Here is a 20,841-nt window from a genome sequence, read left to right on the forward strand (position 1 = left end):
AGTAGCAAAACTAATGTAGCGTCACGTAAATATCAATCTGGAATGAAAAAATATTTATTTATTTTATACTTTTCGGAGGAGTAGACTTACACAGTTATAAAGGGAACTTTTAATAGACGGGCGATTTATTTAAATAATCAGTTAGATTTAGATTTTCTGTTAGTTGTTACAAATTAGTTTTTCTTTATTTTAATTCACCGCCATTTTAATATAAATACTCTTGTTTTGTGGGTTTATTTGTAAAATAAATCTTTGTGTCTCAAAATTGTAATTTAGGGATTACTTCTATCAACTGTTTTGGATCGACGATTGAAAAAAAGTAAAATCTTGTTTGCGCTTAACTATCTTTGGGTATTCCGACTTGGTTGTGTATTGTAGGTGATAGATAAAAACTGCTTAGAATACTTTCAAAATACATGGGTTATTATAAAAAAAATACTGAAATTCACCATTAAAAATTCAGCATATAATTCTTTATGCAGCTTTTATGCTGCCGATTCGTTCACCAGTTTAGTGCCCCTGTACTCGGGTTCATCGTTAAGCCAGAAAATTAGATGAATGTAAGGCAATATGGACGTAAGTGGGTGTAGGGCAATATGTGGGTGCGTGGGGTATACGTGGGTGAGGGTGAGACAGAGTGAGGGTGAGTCTGACGGAGTATTGTTCTCGCAGCGAGTGCGAGGCGCTGTGGCGGCGCGGCGCCCGGTGACGCGACGCCCCCTCGGGTAACACGCGCTCCCCGCCATCCTGCCGACCGCAGATTGTGCCTTCCTTACTTTATTTGTTAGCACTTACGCCACAATTCCCCCTCCCCCGGTACCATTGCTGCTGTCCCCTGCCGTAGCCAGCAGCAATAACATGATTATCAGCATAGTTTAACGATCCACTTCAGGGCCAGGAGTACCCAGACTACAAACCAGAGTTAAGAGAGAGGATACAGCAAATACACAAGCAGAAAAAAAATCAAATCCCGCTTGTAAGGCCTACTACCTATTCCTTGTAATCAAAACACTTATTCGTGTCCGTATTCTGTAGTTAGGAATTTTAAAACGTATCTACGATAAAAAGCTTATAGGTAGCTTAATAAAAATGTTGCTGCTCCTACTCTGAGCCTCAAATACTCCAGAACTGTGAGTGTCTGAATAATGTGAGAACATGATTCGAAAACAGAGATTCTTAAACATATTTTAGGATCCTGTTAAGAAAGCATTAATAGAACTTCGGAAAACTGACTTTGAAACGACTGTTAATACTGCATCGATAAAATTTTAATCACTGCTTTAAGTGTTTAGACTGATAATTGACTCAAATATTGAAAATTCTGCGGTCAAATATACTACAGGGAATTGACTGTACACTTGTACAGGGAAGTGGGTGTACGTGATACAAAATTAGCTATGGTATTTGTAATATAATCGAAGGCATAATCGATCTGGTCGGCACGGTGGCGGCGGCGTACACTGGTGAGGCTCGGACGTGTGCTCTTCGACCCATAGCGGCTTGCACCAACATGCTACGTTGACTTTACCCCCATTAACCCCCATTGGCTCATTGGAATCTACTTCACAAACACTTAAATTCACGTTGTGACTTAATGGTACATTCTGTCCCTACTCTTCTGTATTCACTTTTGTTTTGTTGACTATATTGCACTTTTTTTATTTGATTACGCCCTAATTGTCTTATTTCTTATTTTACAAACAATTTTACAGAGTCAGAGACATTTGAGTTAGATTTTCCCTGGCCTTTGAATTATATTAGCCTTCTTTTTTCCCAAACTGGTTCTTCTGTCAGTTCGATTAAATAGTTTACTATCTATGAACTAATAAAAATATACGAACTGGGATTTCAAACTCTTAAGGTCTCTGATAATAATCCTATATTTCTTGATTTCATTAGCATTTATTCCATATATATTGTTTGTGTTTATATTAATTTCTTTTAGTACCGTTTTAAGATACATATTTTTTCCACTGACAATAGCTTAAAGTGTTTCAGTATTCGTTGTGACGTTACTTCAACTTACACCCTATATATAAAACTTTTGAATGCTGTAAAAATAGTCAACGGTAATATCTGAACACACCCTTTACAATGTAATGATGTTGCTTGCCTCCGAATATATTCTGCATGCATTCCAATGAGCCATGTGTTGAGTATTGATCGTTCGTTGTTGTGCGTAGGCCCTAACCATAGAACGGGCTTGTATTTAGCTCGCTAGTACGTACATTGCTTGCGGTCGACTCATTGAACACACACTTGTCCCTTTGAGACCCTATTTAGAGCGCAGTGTATTGCGAACATAATAATCAGACCGATGTATGATTGACGCGGAGTAAATTGACTGATTCAAATTCATTAATTTCCGAATAATCACAACGCATGTCACTTTACTTCACGCAATCATAAATCGGACTTAATAGTTTGTATAAAAAGCACTAATGCATAGAGGTAATTTTGGTTTTTTGGATAGTTTTTTGGTATTTTGATTTTATTCATGGTACATCAATATCATAACGAGTTTATTTTCAGTGCCCTAGCGCAGTCAGCTAATTCCAAGTAAGGTGTCATCACTGATTAGTTGAACCTTGAAGCTAGACTTATGTGTTACCTACCTAGCCATTTGTACGATATTTTATTATGATGTACTTTTAACATTATGAACTAAAAGCTCAATCTTGTGTCTTAGTGTTATTTTGTAGTGATAATAAGGTTTATTGGTAAATTATTTTAGGCACACAAATTATCACTTGTGCACACTCACAAATATTATGTGAATAACTCATTAAACTGATTTAATACCATTAATTTTAATTATAATTAGTACCTTTTATTAGTGACAAGGCGTTTTTGATCTTGTGAAAGTTATGAACCTTGTTTTATACTTATACATGTATGAACTGAAAAATATAAGTCTGTTTTTGTAATTTTTCAATCTAGTTTAATATATCTAGATCGAAAGAATAATTTTAATAATTTGATGAATGAAAACAATCATATTTATTCACATTCAATCCCCTTTCTGGAAATTGCTTCCCTTGACAACTGTGGCACAATCGTCCCTTATATACAACCCTACCTATTGATTTCGATAGTGGCGATAATATAGCTTTAGTCTGCATCCTGAGTTGGTGGAGTTGAACCCCACTCTTTTATTCACCAAATCAGAATTCACGACGCAAAGCCAAATGTCGCTCTGAACCGAAACCGAGGCCACTGTACCGAGGGCTTAGGCTAATCTGTGACTTTGATATCGTAACTTTGCGATGACGTCAATTGTGACACGTTAAGCTGTCACGTTGGTGTCACAGTGCAGTTGCGACATGAACGTCACAGCGTCGGAGGTGTCAGCAGGCGGCGCGTGGTTCGCTAACGCGTGTGTTGTCTGTTGCAGCGAGTATTTGTATGACGCGTACGCGGACCGCGATAACGTGCCCCTCGCCAAGTAAGTGCCGCCCCGCACCCCCTCCCGGACCCCCTCTGGCCTGCTCTAACGCCTCTTACACTCCACGCATGCTCGCTAACCGCTTCCGTGCGCTCGGGCTTATGGACGACGCTTACACGAGGAGAAACGAAGAATCATTTGACAATCGTATTGCACAAACGTTAATTTATAAGTTCAAATCACAATGATCACTTACTGGGTATTCTATCACATTTTACGGCCTGGGTGAAAAACTCCTTTCGGAATACGGGCGAAAAATAATGTTAAATAAAAAAATATGAATGCCCAAAACAAAATTTGGAACTTTAATAGAAAGTAAGTGCGATGCGATTGGTAACGGATGATTTACGTCTTTTCTCTTAGTGCAAGTTCAAAACAAAACAGTGTAAAAATGTATAAATAATGAAACGAGTCTTTGTTTCTGAAAATAGCAGATCGATTCCTCAAAACGTGAAATTAATTTTAATCGATTTTCATAGTTTTCTCTTCTTGGTCGGGTGCACTGGAATGATCAATTGTACTGCCCAAGCATTTAAAGTAAGCGATTATAGAATACCGAGGTGGCTCATAAAGCATTATTGATTTTTGTTTTACTAATTACTTGTATGTTTAATGTCTGAGTGACAAGTGAATAGAGCCGCCACTTTGTCATCACCTTTCTTTATTTGCCTAGGTCAAGTCACATAATGATTTGTTAAGCCGAGTGTACATATTCTTTTTGCATGTGTCCTTGAAATGTCTTATGATTTTGCGATAATCCTGTTGGTATAGGATATCTATATGAGGTATGGTTTAATGTAACATAGTATTAAGTTACTATAACTGTTATATATGAGTAAATATTGTTATTATTGTATTAACTAGATTTAAGTGAGCATGTGTATTGAAAAACGCATGGCATGCGAGTCCCGCACGTGGATATTGACAGACTGTTAAATTATATTGTTTAGTTGTTTTACAATTTTTAGTTGTTACTTTTTGTTTCTGGGTTAGGATATAGGATTGAATTGGTCACCTGAACTTAGTTGTTATGAGAATTCGAGGAAATGATTCTAATATTGTTCTAGTTAAGATTAAATTTTGTCAAGTCTTTATTATTTATCCATCCATAGAAAATATCGTCGAAATCGCGCATGCCATTTTACATAGACTTTAAAATAGAAATAGAATGTTTTAGAGTAAATATAGAATTTTGAAGGTGAATACTTTTTGAGGAGTTATTTAAAAAACGCAAAACGCTTTCGCGGAACGCGAAGTTGACGCACAAAAACGGGTGTTTGAAAAAGGCCAACATTGAGTTAACGACGAGGACGGGAATTAGAATGCGTTATAATCTGTGCTGTACTATTTTAAAAAGTCAGCTTAATATTTTAAGGATTACGGCATTCTGTACAATGTCTGCGAAAATCACAAAAGTTGCGTTGAGGATATTTTACCAATATTTGGTTCGTCGGCTTTTCGCGGATGATAGCAAAATAAATAAATCATTATATATTACTAGAGGCATTTGATGTTCAGAATGTTACCCGTTTTTGACTTGTCGGTTACACCCTCAAACGCTTTGCGTGCAAAAGTTAGTTGGCATGCGCGATTTTGACACTGACGCGATACGCAGCGGATCCAAGCGCAGCACGCTGGACATCGAGGGTAAGATCGCCGAGTGGCGCGGGCGCAACGCCGCGGACGGCGCGCTGGGCGGCGGCGTGGCGGGCGTGGGCGCCACGCGCACGCAGGTGGTGCTGGACGGCGACGGCGTGGTGTGCCAGCTGCTGGCGCCGCCCGCCGCGCTCATCGACGACCTCAAGACGCGCCTCGACGCCAAGGACGAGGACAACGAGTCCGGCATACACGAGTCCGATTAGATCTTCGGGAGTTTACGTACAGTGAATAGGCCGCCATAACAAGACAATAAGCGATCAAAATAAGGAGTGAATATTAATTTTCGAGCGCCACCATATAAATCTTAATAACCAGTCATTAAGCAATTAAATCTTAATAGTTCCATGGTCGGAATCAAATCCATTCGACTCCCGGCCATTGGGCCATTGTCGTGTATCTTTCTAAACTTTTCGTTTACTTAGATGGGAAGAGGAATATTGGTCATATTTCAGAGACCCTAGATAAATTCAAAAACTATAGAGAACAATGTCACCGGCTAATACTAAGTGCGACGTTTTCCATCTTGTCTATGTGCCTTCCAAGTTCTTCTCTAACTCTGTCTATTAGAGATGTCATGAGCGACAAGTTCTCGCATACACAAAATTCCTATTGACATGTCATTAAGATTTCTATGAGAGCCACTAACTTTAACTTTTAACTTTTCCATCAAGCAAGATTGTGGCACAAGCCTATAAAGAACACGTTAGTGATGTTAGATGCGGTTTCTTCCCTATTCATAATATTTTATGTAAATGTATTTAAAACTTTTCGAATTATTGGATTTTGCATAAAATTTTAAACTTGTGAATTTACCCTTTTGTCATATCTGTATCTCGTTTGATGTTGTCTCGTATTTGTAATACAAATCATTTTTGGATATTTATATGCGGTAGGGTAAGTTTAATCCTAATTGTAAGTCGTTACGAGTTTTGGCGAAAGGAGCTTTTGCCAGGTCCAAAGTGTGGCATCGCGAGTATGTTGTGTTTAGTCAAAACGACCAATTTATTCTAGTCGAGACGTAGTTTCGGTTTGTTCGTCTTCCACGTCATTTGTCCATGAAATTGTAAATAAATTATTTAGCGAAATGATACATAAGTTGATAATTTGCTTTTAAGGACATTACTCGAAACTATATAAAAAGTTTGCATATTTATTCTCGAAGTATAAAATTTCTCTTATGTGTGCCATATTATCTGATTACAAATTAGTTATTAGCTTTTATAAATCGTGAAATTCGTCCATTGCTAACCTCAAAGACCGGCTTGCTTCCTATTACAAAACTAATTCTCTTAAACGTACTCGTATGATTGACTGCAATGCAAGAGATTTTTTATAAAAAAATTTATAAACAACAAACGAGTGACGTCATAGTACGTATCGCACACGCAAGCACGGTCCAACGCTTTTATTCCTGTGATGTATACCAAATTGATCTCAATAACATAAATTAGTGTAAGCAGCATTCCGACCAAAAGTGCAGTAGACATTTTGAGCAGATTTACCTCAAAGTATTGGCATAGTTTTGATACACAGATTGTACGGTAGTGTTCGCGTTTTATATATGCATTTTACTGATGTTGGAAGCTTTGTGACAGGGTCGCGTGAATAACGTAGTAAACACCTCTTGGTATGATACGACTGTGATGTAAATAGCTTGATGAAGTAGCTTTTGTACGATTGTGACTCTGTGTTCCTTGAAACAGTAACTCGCTCGCAAACTGAACTATCACACAGGAATCTTGTTTATAAAAAAATCAGGGTCGTATTCAGTATTACAACAAATTTTCAAGGCTTTTATTATTATTTTACATCATATTTATTTATCCAGAGAAGTCAATACATACAAAATGCACCAAATGTTAATGAAAATACCTAAAATTCAAAGATAAAATATATCAACCGAACTCCTACTTACCTTGTATCATCTCAAATTTTAATTAAAAATACCCAACATTCAATACAATATATCGTATCACCTCCTTACCCTCTTTCATCACCTCTTGCGGGAAGCGTCAATCTTCCTAGCATAAAGCTAAAAGTTCTTGTGAGGATTTACTTTTTTTTTTTTTTAAATAAAAAACGTCCTGCACTTCTTTACTGGCTGGCTAAGATCTCTGAATCCGGTCCTGTTTGAGTTACGTTTTGCGCGCAGTTACGATTTCAAAATTCATAGAAATCATCCACAGACGGCTTTTTATAATTTCTCCAAAATTTAGGTTAAGAATTTGTAAATGTGTCTAAATGTGCTTCACAATTATAAAGCTAAATGTTATCAAATATATTTACGGGACTAGAATATTGGAACTCATATCAAATTAATATACTAAATTAAATCATACTAAATTTAATCGTTATAATATCAAGTGATATAAGTATGGTATATTGAAAATTTATAAGGAATACTAATATAATCCATGTATTTCACATTAAAAGAAGCATCATAATCATAGTTATTAGATGTCAGCACTGCAGTGAATTGAATTAGTTTTAACTGAAAGGAATTCATCGGAATTTGAACTGTATTTATAATCCTAAATTTTGTCACATATTATTCAATAACTCTTCTAGTATTATTGTTAGGTGAATCAAACCATATTATATACTCGTATATACTATAAATAGCAGTAAGTTGATTTATAACGCAAAATACATTAAATAAACATTCCTATGCAGATGATACTTATGGTTTCGTACTCATAATATTATTTCTTATTTTTCGACTCTTTCAGATTTTTCCTTTGTAAAAACATAATCCATTTAATTTCCATATTTTTATACGTTTGTGTAACAATTTAAATGTCTTCTTAAATGTTGTATTTTAAGAGTATCTCGCATTTGATGTCTTGCTTATAACTCAAATCTGTAGGGCCCGGTATCATGGACCTTCTGAAAGGTGTCTGATAGCTTATTAATATGTTCTTTGTCATTTGACATAGAATAAAATTTTTGGTTTTACTATACAACACTTATCAGAAGGTGGTCAAACCGGCGTTTAGTGTTATTATTGTTAGAGTAGGTAATTGTAGTCAGTAAGTCATAGGAAGTAAATCATTATGTTAGCGATAAGGCAGTTGTGACTCGGACGCGGTAGCAGCTGACACGCGCGCCCACCTGTCCTGTGGTAACTAACTCATTCATTTCATTCATTTGTGTTCTAACCTATCCCGGGTTGTTTGTCTCTTGCACATTGCTGGGCGTTTTGTTGCTCCTTTCAATATTTTGCACACTGTTTAGTGCAACACCTTGCACACTGCTTTGTGCAACACTTTGCACACTGCTTTGAGCAAAGACGATTCATGAATAAGTCGATGTTTGAAAGCAATCGGACTTCATTTTGTAACATTAATTCTTTGTATTGAGTTTCTTTACGACTCTTTGTTGCCTTCTAAACCAGTAGCCAAATTTTTGACTAAAAACGTTACTTTAAGACAGTGTTTGTAATTATAACACTCACAATAATTGTAATGAACGATTTTGTATTCAAATGCAAATTAAATTAAGGAGGTAAATGTTTCTTATTAGACGAATGATTAATCTAGAGATTTTGATCTTAAAACCCGGGTATTTGGTTATATTTATGGCGCACAAAACGCTCGGCATTCTATTTCATTTATATGTTTGCATGATCTATCACCACTCTTGTCTACACATTGGAGACACTTGACTCTATCTGCGACGAGGAGACCTTCAGATCGAATACAGCCTAAATTGGCTCCAATATGAATAATCTTTATCCCCTTTCTGTCTATTAGTTTTTTAGATTTCGCTTCTTTTTCTTTGTGATTTAATGAAGTGGGATTATATTTTACTTGGCTATCTACTCAGGGATGTGCGAAGATGCGTAGACGATCTGTGTGGTAACCATTACCTTATCTCAAGGAGTTTTACCCCCTTTCGGAAAAGATTACTAAAGTGCCAATGTCATATGGAGATGGATTAGGGATGCCACTAACAGAGTTCACACATATCGATCCTACGCTGTTTCTGCACTCGTACATTCCTAGTGTGATAGCCCTAGGCAGGCTAATTTTTCGAGCTTTCAAACTTGATGCATGACCGTTTGCTATCGGTGTGTTATTTTACGAGTGTAATGTCACTTGTAGCAGGATACAGATGATAATTCTCGAGTGGTGTATGCCATACTTGATATTTTAAGTTTACTAATTTAAGACCTGGAAATGAAAAGTATTCATCTGAATCCTGCTAAAAGTATTTTATTTTGAATTCAACTATCAGAGCCGACGATGTTATGAAACATTTTATTTAAAATTGGATTAGTTTGATAGTCATAGACAAAGCGAGAATTCATGTAGCCGGTACATGAATGCTCGCTTCGATGTCGATGTGTCGAATGTCGGTTAATCGATATGCTTGTTGCGAATGATAAACAACACTTCGCTGAGCATTGCCGGTCAACATTTAAACTCTTGAAACTTCTATATTTGCATTACTAATAACTATTCCGGACAAAACTGCTACTAAATACTACACACTCGTAGTCTATCGTCGGTTTTGGTAGCTTTATGTATTCCTCCGCCTCCATTACTAGGTAGATCATCATCACCAATTTCAGGTAAATCTGAGATTGCTGATGATCTATCGCATCGAGGTGTTTTTCCGCGTCTGTCTATAAGTAACTCGTGAGCTATGCAAACAAAAAAAACTAATTATCTTGACGAAGAGAAAAAGCAAAACGTACGTTGTAGTGACAAATTGGTTAATTAGATAATAGCAAACCACATTAATATAACAAAGATTCGCTTATGGTTTTATGACATATAATCACAAAAATCTCTGTAAACTATTAATATAAATCCCCCCCCCTCTCCTCATTTTGGCCAGAAAGCTCAACAGTGAGCCGAAAATGGGTTGTTAATGCCAATACTATTTCGGATAGTTACTACAAGTTTGCAATAGTTCGCGAGGTACTCGGACGGCGCGGTAGAGACGTGTGCGTGAGCCCGTGTGTCGTTGCAGCGCTTACAAGGCCGAGAAGCGTAGCGCCGGGGGCAGCGGCAGCGGCGGGGCGCGGCGCGCAGCGCGGGGCGAGGAGGGCGCGGTGGCGGCGCCTGTCGACGCACAGCACGCGCGCAGATATAATGATATGGCGCCAAAGTGAGTCGCCGTCATGCCACATTGTTACTCGCTTCCACTTTCGTATTCGTTGTGCTTACGTCACATGCCATTTACGTCACGTACTCAAGTCATGGCTGGTCACTTGCGGCTTAAGTTTATGTCAACAAGTCAATATCCTATAGGGAAATCTTGTGCTTTTTCGAGCTATAAGCAATGTGACAAAATATTGCAATTTGCACTTTGCTATTCAGCGTGTAAAGAACTGTCAATAGGTTTCATAATTTCTTTACACATTTCTTCACTATTAACTCGCATTTCACTGACGAAAAGATTTATATCAGCATCATATTAGAGAGTTTCATTTATACGAAAGCCTAAAATATTTGTGACATTTTACTTTTTATTTTCATTATCCTAGATGTACTGTTAAATCCACCACATATTCTACAATTTTGTGTATCACTTACTTAAATAGGTACTCTTAGTAGTATTTTAGTAGAAGTTTCATATATCTGTTGGCGTTCAATCACGAAATCTGCAATGGGGCTATATGATGTAACGCAGGCTTTTATACAGGGTGTCCTATATTTAATGGATCAAGCGCAAGTGAAAGATATATCATTGTAATATGTATCTTTATATTTGGTTTACCCTGTAGATGTATATTTGGTTTCAAAATTCATTATTCACTCATGCGCAAATGTTAGTCCAACCGGAATCTGAAGTAGCTTCCCACGTGCACTCACTTGGGGTGGTGGTTGCAGGCACTGGGAGGAAGGACCCCCTCGCTACCACGGACCTACGGAGTACGAGCGTCCTCCGCCATACTACTATCCCGGACCCGCGTGAGTATTTGCTTAGTTTGTTTGTATGTTCGTTTTACCGCCGAACGTTCTATCATTGTATGTTGTCTATGTATCTGTCTCTGTAAAAGTCATTTTATTTTGTAAAACAAACTACGTATCAGTGATAAGTGTTTACTTTTATAATCTTTAAATATTCAGGTAAAAGGTTAAATTCCCTCAAGGATATTTTTTTGCAAAAACTCCTGTATTTCACTTTTGAGATATACCTAGGGGTTGATTTACCAGTCAGCTATTACAATCGGATATTTTGTTTGTATAGAAATAGTAATTATTTATTTTGTCTGTATTACTATTTGCTATGATGAATGTTTTATGAAATTTAGAACGTGACAGGTCTCTGTTTTTATTCTTTTGTAAAGTTTCTTGCTCTCTTTTCGATAGTGGATACAGTCAATGCAAATCCATTTAGTAATCAATTAGGACAACAGCCATTTATATTAATCAAGTGCTTATGATTTCATTTTATTTCCAGTGATAGACAGTAAACTGGCGCTCACGGAACTGGACGACGACTTTCTGAAGTACTGAGCATCATCACTCTACCGCCCGCCGTACATCGCACCCATCATATACGTACTCTTTGATCCATTCAAAGTATCCATACAAGTGTTAGAATACACCTATTCTCAAATGAGAACAGCTATAGGTACCCTAGTATACTCCATATGAAACAATCTTACGGGCCGTGCCACATATAAATAATTATTAACATAGACTAGGAATAGAGGAAGTAAAATACAAAAAGCGAAAAAAAAAAACAACTATTTTTCTAGACTAATTAACGAATAGGATCCTCTATGCGTAATTTCCGGCCCTCGTATGCCATACTGTTAGTTACAATTAGGATAAGGAACGGATGAATAGGACGGATAGGTCTCAGTGGGTAGAGTTTGCTCTCAGTGACGGTAACTGCCATATTTCGACTGTCTCATAGTTTACTCTTTTTAGTGATTTTTACCCACGTCGGGCGGCTTCTGTCGAACAATTCACTCAGTTCCTATTAACCAATTTTACTACGAATAAGCTCATAACCTAATTGGACACTCTGAGACATTGATATATTTTGACTCCTTTTCGCTCTCGAAATTGTCATCCTGTTGACATTTTTTGTGCCAACTGCGCGTTGTATAATTTTATTATGTTTATATATTTACTTTTTTGGCTCGAGACATTGATCTTCTTCTATCTTTTATGAATTAATTCTCGAAATATTTCAAGAGGTTCAAAGTTGTGTTCGGTAGAAGCCGCGTCGATGGTTAACGGTTTATAATATTGTATTGTAGTGTCGGGCTTTAACTGATTCCCGAGTTATTCTCTACGTTGGTGGCGGACACCCGCACAAATACACGGGAATCTGAGAGATTCATATATTATAGTATGTTGTAGATTAAGTTAGTCTGTTCTCACGCGAGATAAGCACGCATCGGTTCGATGTGGTACACTTTGCGGCAAATTGTTTCCAAGAATATTCCGCAAGTTGATAACTTGAATTGCCATCACAGTCAGTCTGAAAATTGTGTCAGTTTTCTGTCATTTAAACTGTGACGCGTTCACAATTTTAATTATTACGAATGTGCACAGAATTGGTTGCTGATTTTCTCGTGTGAGAGCAGACCAAATCGAATCCCTTTAGTGTATTGTTTTGACTTGGAGCACTAAGAGTGATAGGAACGAATTTAGGTGTAATGATTGTAGGAGTTGCAACGGTTCCGAGCTCGCGACATGCCTCACCGCGTACATACTCTGACACTCCTGTTTGACTTTAGCAGAAAGTCCTGAACAAATTAGGAGTGTGTGCGTTGTAGATGACGACTTGCCGAGCGAAGTGACGTGTTTTTATATCCTATGATTATGATCATGAAAAGAAGTCTATTATTATTAATAAGAATTTATTTCTGGCTTCTATTGAAGTTTTTTTAATTCTGTATATCTGCCATGAAGTTTAGTATATTGCTGCGACTGTAGATTTTATTTTCTATGACTATGATATTATATCAATATCATAATCAAATTTTAAATGTATTTGAGATGTTTGTGACATCATCAAATAATCAATGTTTTCTACTAGATGTCCCGACTTCTTTTGGGATAGTGACCAAAGAAACAGGGCTGCATAGCCAAAGATATGAATGCCAGTGATTCGCAGTTATTCTCACCTTGGCTAAGTGCTAAGTGCACTGCTTCGCCGGGCAAGTCGTTTGGAGTCGATGTGTCGAGTGTCGAGCGTGTCGTGTCGTACGGGTGAGGACGCTGCGTGGAGCGACAATCTCGTTCGGTGGAACATCACGTTTTCGAGATTCTAATGCATTTATATTGTGAACTTAGTATTATGAAATTTACTCTCTGTGTAATGTAGAACGTAAGTTTAAGTGAGCGAGGGCACCACTCGCGCTACCGCGTCTCGCGCCTTGTTCCCTGTGACGTACATTCGTCACTATTAGCGGTTCTGTATGGTCTTTGACGACCATTTTATTGTCATGCCTTGGTATGAGATTTCACAAGAGACGTTTGTGTGACCACACAATGAAGCCGACTGCATCTATTGCTGCATGTTTATACAGTCTATGAATAACGGCTTATAAATATGATCCGTGGTTTGATTCATATGTAAAAATCGATGATGGAAATCTCATACTAAGTGTAGAGGGCGCTGATATACCTATGTATTATCTATTGACAGGAACAGAATGTCTTCAACTCATTACTATACATTTTATCTAATTCAAGTTCCTTTTATGAAATTGTATGACACCATTCCAACCTCTGATCCTTTTAATACGCAGATGTAATGAATTGGAAGGAAGGGCTGAAATCAACAATCTAAGTACCTATATATTTATGCGTTTCGGTCTTGGAGGTTAGAAAGGTGTGATATTGACACGACAATGTCTGCCAATATAAAATAAAATACTCTAAGACGACGTCACGTGAAAGAATTGTCGAGTTAGTGCTAGTCTGTATCACTGACCGCTGTATGTTATTTTAGATTAATAGTGATTATCCGATTAGCTAATTAGTAAGTTTAAATTGTTGACTCGAAGTGCAAAAAGAAATTATTCGTTTAAGAGTTGTGTCATATCGCATTAGTTTGTGGATGTAATGCCAAATAACATGAGGTTGCATCTCGGTCGCCTGCAAGGTGCCACGTATTGCAATGGGGCGTCTTACGCCGAGCTGAACGCTATGAAGTTGTTGAGAAAGCGCTACCGAATAGAACGTAAACGTGTCTAAACTACTGGAACATATTTTACCTTTCTACCATCTATCGGTCAAATATACTAGCTTCTGCAGTCTTCAGAATAATTAAATTAAGGCGTCAATAATAGAAATTAGTTTTTGGTCCTACATTTGATATCTATCACCACTGAAGTTCTGCAATTTACTCTGCTGCATTTCCCATCAAAAGTAAATAACTTTTATATAGAAATGCAATTAATATCAATGAGAATCTCAATAGACTTCACGTTTACGTTCATGTTCGTGCTTTCTAGCGGAATAATTGACGTCTAAGATTACCTATTGGTTAGTTTATATGACGTATATATTGTTAGGGATAACATCTGCGGGTAACTTAGTCACCGTGATGTTATTCTAGAATTTTTGATGATAAGCTGAGGAGCATATTAGTTAATGTATCGAATTTATTTTCTCGTTGCATTATGGAAGTCACATGATCAGAACTTGTTCTTTGTGTTTTTACACGTTCAAATGAAACTAGTTTGCATTTGCCGCCATCAAATAACAAAAAAAAAATGGCAGTTTGGGCTAACGTCATGTTGAATGTAATTTGTAAATTATGCCACAATGCACGTTATATTTGTATCAAAAGCGAGTTAATGCCGTGGAGTTATCAGAGTCTGCGGAATATCGCATAACTAAGTGAATTGATCGGCATCTATGTGAGAGATATTCCTTAGAAAATAGAAGATTTGTTCATTGTCTAAATGTCTTATATCACCTCTTTTAAAGTGTAGTGTAACTATCCGAGTATTTGTGACATTTCCTGCTTCTTACACAAAGTTATTTAATAGTGACTGTTAGCATAACTTGACGGCTGAACGTGTGACCTCCGTATAATGTGAATGAATTTTTAACAACAGTGTACCACCTTCTGCTCACTCGGTGGAAGTCTTCCTAACCTCGTATCCTCACGAGAAATTTCGCTCATTTTTCGTAGTAACTTTCTGGCGATCTATAATATCTCATGAAATGAATTAATTCTGCTCAATATATAAATTGTTCTGTTGGAATTTGGTGCTAATCGAAGCATCTCTTTAGGGTTATTTAGTTGGAATTATTAAGAAAAAATATGTATTGTATATTACTTTCGTGTTTAGCGAAATTAGGTATCAATTGGCGTAGGTATATATGATAATAATATGTAATTTTTATTCGTAACATTTTAATATTGAGACTGCGTACAGACTGACAATGTTGTAGCGAGATTCAGTTGCTGGACTGTATTAGCCAATTAAAGCATTAAAGCGAAAACAAAGCATCGATTAATTATTCGATACATTGTGCAACTAGTTTTTGTTATAAAAACAGCAGGACAAATGGATCCCGCTGCAACTAACCAAACAGTCCAAAGTGTATGAAACTGTATTGTATATTGGATGGCGAACTTATTGGCACATTTTATTATAATTGTATTAGTGTTATAATATATTCATGTTTAGTGATAGGATTCGTTAGCCAATTTACTTTAAAACAATTATATTAATTGCGCAAAGCGTTCATAATATAAATAAAAATCAGCAAAATTGTACTGAGACAAGATTGGACTGTCAAAATCGCTTGCGAATTATTTGCGCAATTATCTCTGCTGCTATATTTTAAAATTTCAAGTGCAATATTGGTGTAAAATTTTTCAAAAAGTCTTTTTTTTGTCACATTGGCAAAGATATGATATCAATAATTATAAAGCAGTATTTTTCAATTTCCAATTTAGGTATGCCAATGTCTATTGAAATCATATTGAATATTTGATATACTTCAGTAATTCTGCTGTACCATGCCAAAGCGGCTGTCTGCCGCAGATCTGGACTGTCTCGACGATTGTAAAATAAATATTTGATTATCTCTAAATTGGTATTTTATTTATTTGTTTACTTTTTAAATTCCAGCAAATGGCATTACGAACCTTAAGTGGAACGAGATTAACTAGCTCCACCCTAAACGATAATGTCTTGGTAGTTGCAGTCCTTTGCAGCGTTTTTGTATAGGTTTTACCTATTATTTTTAACCGACTTCAAAAAAGGAGAAGGTAATTGGACCGGTATTTTTAAAAAATGGATTCAATATAATATTGAACGTATAAAGGAAAAAGTCTTGGGCTTGCCGAGGCAACCACAACTGCATTAAAGTCTCTTATGCTTCCTACAAATTACAATATATTGCTTTGATTATGACTGATTGATAATATGACAAAAGCCTCTTTGTTCCCAAGACATAAAAGATACACTTTTCATCTCTTATCAAAACATTTTATTTTCTAGTTCGGCTGTATATAATATGTACAAATTAGGATAGTGTTGTCGCGCCGCTTATTCAGTCAATGCATTCAAACAATAGTAAACGCAAACAGTGGCTATAAAGTGAGTTGTCTCGCTCTCTCCTATAGAAGATAAATAAGGAGGAAAATAATGACTTTGTTATTGAAGTAAAACTTATGCACACTTGCTTTGGAAAGTAAGCTGGTAAATACGTTACGAAATGTGTAATCGAGGTCGAGGCGAATTGAAATTAAGAGAGAGAGAGACCTAACGAAGTTTTTCCTCAGTCGTTTAGCCTTTTTGGATTGAAAATAGTTATTATTATGTACTTGAAATTACTGGTTATTATTCATGCTCAGTATCTAGTAAGGCAAATTTAGAGTCGAATTAGTTTATGGCAACAACTGCCACGTGGTTTGCGTTTACTATAATGTTCTTTCATTCCTTTGTTTATTCTCAAGAGATATAATAATATTTAGAGATCTTATTCAATATGTATTTTAGCCATGTATAAATATTTTTTTTTAACAAAGTACATTAAATATTTAAATAACTTTCAGTAACATCTAATACTGTGGTAACTACTCTGCTGCTATATTTACCTAAATTAGTAACTATCTTTATGTTACATAAATATACAAATTACAATGTAAGTAGGTACCTAACTAAAATACTGTCAATTCTCTTTCACATCTTCACAAATATATAAAACTAGATCGCATTTAAACAACATTTTGTAAAATTATATAAAAATATTGACAAATACTCTTCTGGAAATAGTTTTGTTGCCGATATAAAAACATTTTTGACTACTTTGTACGCATCGCATCGCTGCATTGGAGATCTTGCACATGAATTGCATCCCGTCTCATTCTGAAAGAAAAGTTTCAAAAAGTCAGCAAAAGGGTCGATTTGATTAATCATATCACTTTCAGAGATTCAGAATACCAGGTAGATTCCGGTTTTGACCGATTTACCGATTTATGGATTTAACTGTTCAATTACTATCGATTTCAAGTTGCAATCTATCAAATGTTTTGAAATTAATTCACTAGATGGCACTATGCAAATTGCACTAATAAGAAGCTGAACCTTTTCTGAACATCTCAATATCTGGTTCTCAATAACAAAAACGTGCCAGACCCTCGTTTAGGCCACGAGCACACCGGAACCTGACCTAGAACGTCTCGTGGACTCCAATCTAGAGCAGATACCCACCAGGCGACCTGCTGCTTGGACTTGCGCTGCGCCTCCAGCAGGAGTCGCTCCAGCTCGGCGCGACACGAGCAGTGCACGAACTCCCGCGGCTTCACGCCCTTGAACACCTCCGCGATGGACGGCTTCACGTTGTAGAAGATGATGGTCTGACCGCGCGCGTGGAAGTCTTCGATCAGAGATTTTATGCCCTGTAAGTTTCAACAATGCTTTATTCACAGAAACAGTGTGCTTTAGACCACTCGACTGAAGTAAAAGTAAAAAACCAAAGCGCCATCTATGAGCCTCAGGCTTAACTGCATCGCAGCAGATTCTTGAAATGTACAAAAAGGGATTGTTTCAAAGTTTTATACAAACGCCATCTACTGGTAGTTTATAATAACAACACTGTTTCACTACATCTCTAGATGGTAGCTTAAGCGGTTCCCAAAAGGTGTTCCGCGGAACCATGAGGTTCCGTGAAAGGCCGTTAGGGGTTCCGCGAAAATTCAAGATATTCCATATTGTAAATCGTTTCAATTGTGATAATATTAATTGATGTAATTTGTTATTCATTTTTAATTAACTTGTTTTAAATATTGCATTCCAAAATTCCATGGATATGCTTCTGGCGCGCTAACACACGTCAGGAGACGTAAGAGTATTTCCGTCTTTATATTACTTCTTTCTTAAGCTAGGGTTCCGCCGAAAAATGGTCAAACAAAAAGGGTTCCGAAGTCAAAAGAATTCGGGAATCGTTGGCTTAAGCAGTATGAGTAGAAGAGTTTAAGATGCCTTAGATACTGTATCTAAGGCATCTTAAACTCTTCTACTCCCCAGATGAAGTTTAGGTTATTTAGAGAGACAGATATAGCCGCGATGGACTTGTATGCACGATGTTATGATAAGGTGGCCAACCGTCCTGTATTCTGCGGGACCGTCCCGTAATGCTAGATGTAATCCCGCTTTCAAATAATTAGTAAAAAAGTCCCGTAAAACGCTGGATGCGTCCCGCATGTTCCGCATTTTCTACCACACGACACACACATACACAACACCCACACGCGCGCAAGAATAATATGCATCTATACGCGTTGCGCGCGGCAAGCGTATCGCGCGTGATTTCGTTCTCTCTTTCTCTCTACACACATGAGGCTTAAGAGCGGGAGAGGCGCGCGCGAGTGATTGAATTGTTTTGATTTTTAAAATTAGTGTGATATACAATAGCATTTGACCTTTTGTACCTAAGTTGTATGTTTTTATGTAATTTTGAATAAAATTTAACACACACACACACCCTCCCTAACCCTAATTATCCACAAAAAGTCCCGCATTCAATTTTATGATCTCTTCTCACAAGTTGTACCTATGGATAACGAGCGAGGTTATCATGAATTGTTATAACCAGCGTGTGGCGTACCTTGGCGGCGGTGAAGTCGGCGGCCTGCACGTGGTGCGCGTCCAGCACGAGCGGCGCGTCGCCGGCTGCCTTGCGCAGCGCGCGCCGCACGAACTCCGCCGCGGGGAACGCCAGCGCGCGGTCCACCGACGCCACCGCGTAGCGCACGCCACCCTCCGACTGAAACACATCACTAAATCGATTAATTTTTTTAGATAGGTCAAGATGTAATTTTTGTAACTACCCGCATTTATAGCTGTTATTGAATTGATTTTTTTGTATGTAAAATTAAAATCTAATTAGTCTGTACACTCGTAAATTATCTTAGTTTAGTTAGTTGTATTTTTCATATAAGCGAATTTGATGTAATTCTTTTGAGAAAATGAAGATCTTAAACCATCATCTAGGGTATCTACAAGAGCAATGATTCCCATTTGGTATCTATTGTGTGACCGAGTTAGATATGGGGAGATCCACAGAAGAACCAAAGTTGCCGATATACCCGTAGCGCAACGAGTTTCAAAGCTGAAGTGCTATTGAGCGGTGTAAGATCGAAAAGTTAATGAACGTTAAGAGTTTCACGGTGTTGGTGGACTCCACAGTGCAACATTCTAACTCGCACTGTCAATCGAAAACATCAAGCGGGTAACAGGCAGCCGCTGGATCCAAGCGGATCACGACCGGAGTGTTCTCCGGAAGTCCTTACAAGTATGGATAATATATTATGTCCAGTAGTGGACGCCCATTGACTGACAATGCAGATGATTGGTGATCGATATTGTGGATGACGTACCACGGCATGCGTGACCTTGACAGCGGGCCTGGCGGACGCGTACAGCAGGAACAGCAGGTTGACGGCGATGCCCAGCACGATGCCCAGCTCCAGGCGCGTCACGAGGCACGCCGTGAATGTCACCACCGCTGGGATTATGTCCACCTCTGCAAGAACCAACATTTGCATATAATTCAATTCCATTAATCTATTTGCGAACAGTAAGTACATAAAGAGGTATTCTGGATGGATCAAACTCAAATGAATATACAACGTTGTAGCGTATTCATATAAATATTATTAAATAATTATTTCTAGCGTATCCATATTAACATTTAGTTCGTAGATTATCTCTAACATGACAACGTACCAAATTGTAAGTCGACATGTGGCATGCACATGTGGTGTGCACATGTCGACACAAACAACTCCAGAACACGTTCTGAGCTTTACTAACCCTATGTATTTTGTAATATTAAGTTAGTTGAACAGCAAACGGTGATCGATACACACGCTTTTCTTTGCCCCCTTTCATTCTAACCACACGCGGCAATACTTTATTCTGTAACGACGTCAGAATTCGTCTGTCTTTTGCGAAGCATAGCAAAATCAATCAATCATTCTCTATTCCTATTGCACTTTAGCAAAGTAACGCTTCTATTCAAATCTCAAGGAAGAGAGACAACTCACTTTTCGTCCGCCAAATAGGCTTGAACACGTGCAGTTCCATCATAAACACGACGGCTGCGATGATGACGGCGGCCAGCGACGCTTTCGGTATGTAGTAGAAGTAGGGCGTGAAGTACTGGGAACACAAATACTTGATGTACAAAGGCCCAGAACTTTATAACTAATTTATTAAAAACTGTCAGTTTTTCTGTGCTTCTATCATAAGAGTACGGGAGACAGCTGTGGAAGTAGGACAGTGGTGGGTT

General features: G+C 37.5%; 2 protein-coding genes across 3 annotated transcripts in view; one reads left to right on the forward strand and one right to left on the reverse strand.

Annotated features, from left to right (window-relative positions):
- Positions 1-16,134, forward strand: part of LOC112053800 (prominin-like protein) — a 68,373-nt gene extending 52,239 nt beyond the window's left edge. Inside the window, exons 16-19 of one of the 2 annotated variants that reach the window (XM_052884385.1) lie at positions 3,395-3,445; positions 10,082-10,219; positions 10,945-11,025; positions 11,519-16,134. In XM_052884385.1, the coding sequence (XP_052740345.1) occupies positions 3,395-3,445; positions 10,082-10,219; positions 10,945-11,025; positions 11,519-11,531 (283 nt within the window). In that variant the 3' untranslated portion in view covers positions 11,532-16,134. Of the gene's footprint in view, positions 1-3,394; positions 3,446-5,060; positions 6,829-10,081; positions 10,220-10,944; positions 11,026-11,518 lie in introns of those variants that run through there. The other variant, XM_052884384.1, reaches the window with a different exon arrangement.
- Positions 16,135-16,509: 375 nt separating this feature from the next.
- The window catches only part of LOC112053801 (sodium-independent sulfate anion transporter), a 37,359-nt gene continuing 33,027 nt past the window's right edge, over positions 16,510-20,841 (reverse strand). The window contains exons 9-13 of the mRNA XM_024093366.2: positions 20,597-20,711; positions 19,928-20,073; positions 19,156-19,314; positions 17,760-17,947; positions 16,510-17,414 (exon numbers count right to left, since the gene is read on the reverse strand). Of these exons, the coding sequence (XP_023949134.1) occupies position 17,414; positions 17,760-17,947; positions 19,156-19,314; positions 19,928-20,073; positions 20,597-20,711 (609 nt within the window). The 3' untranslated portion in view covers positions 16,510-17,413. The remainder of the gene's footprint in view (positions 17,415-17,759; positions 17,948-19,155; positions 19,315-19,927; positions 20,074-20,596; positions 20,712-20,841) is intronic.

The sequence above is a fragment of the Bicyclus anynana genome, chromosome 11, assembly GCF_947172395.1.
Source record: "Bicyclus anynana chromosome 11, ilBicAnyn1.1, whole genome shotgun sequence".
NCBI lineage: Eukaryota > Metazoa > Arthropoda > Insecta > Lepidoptera > Nymphalidae > Bicyclus > Bicyclus anynana.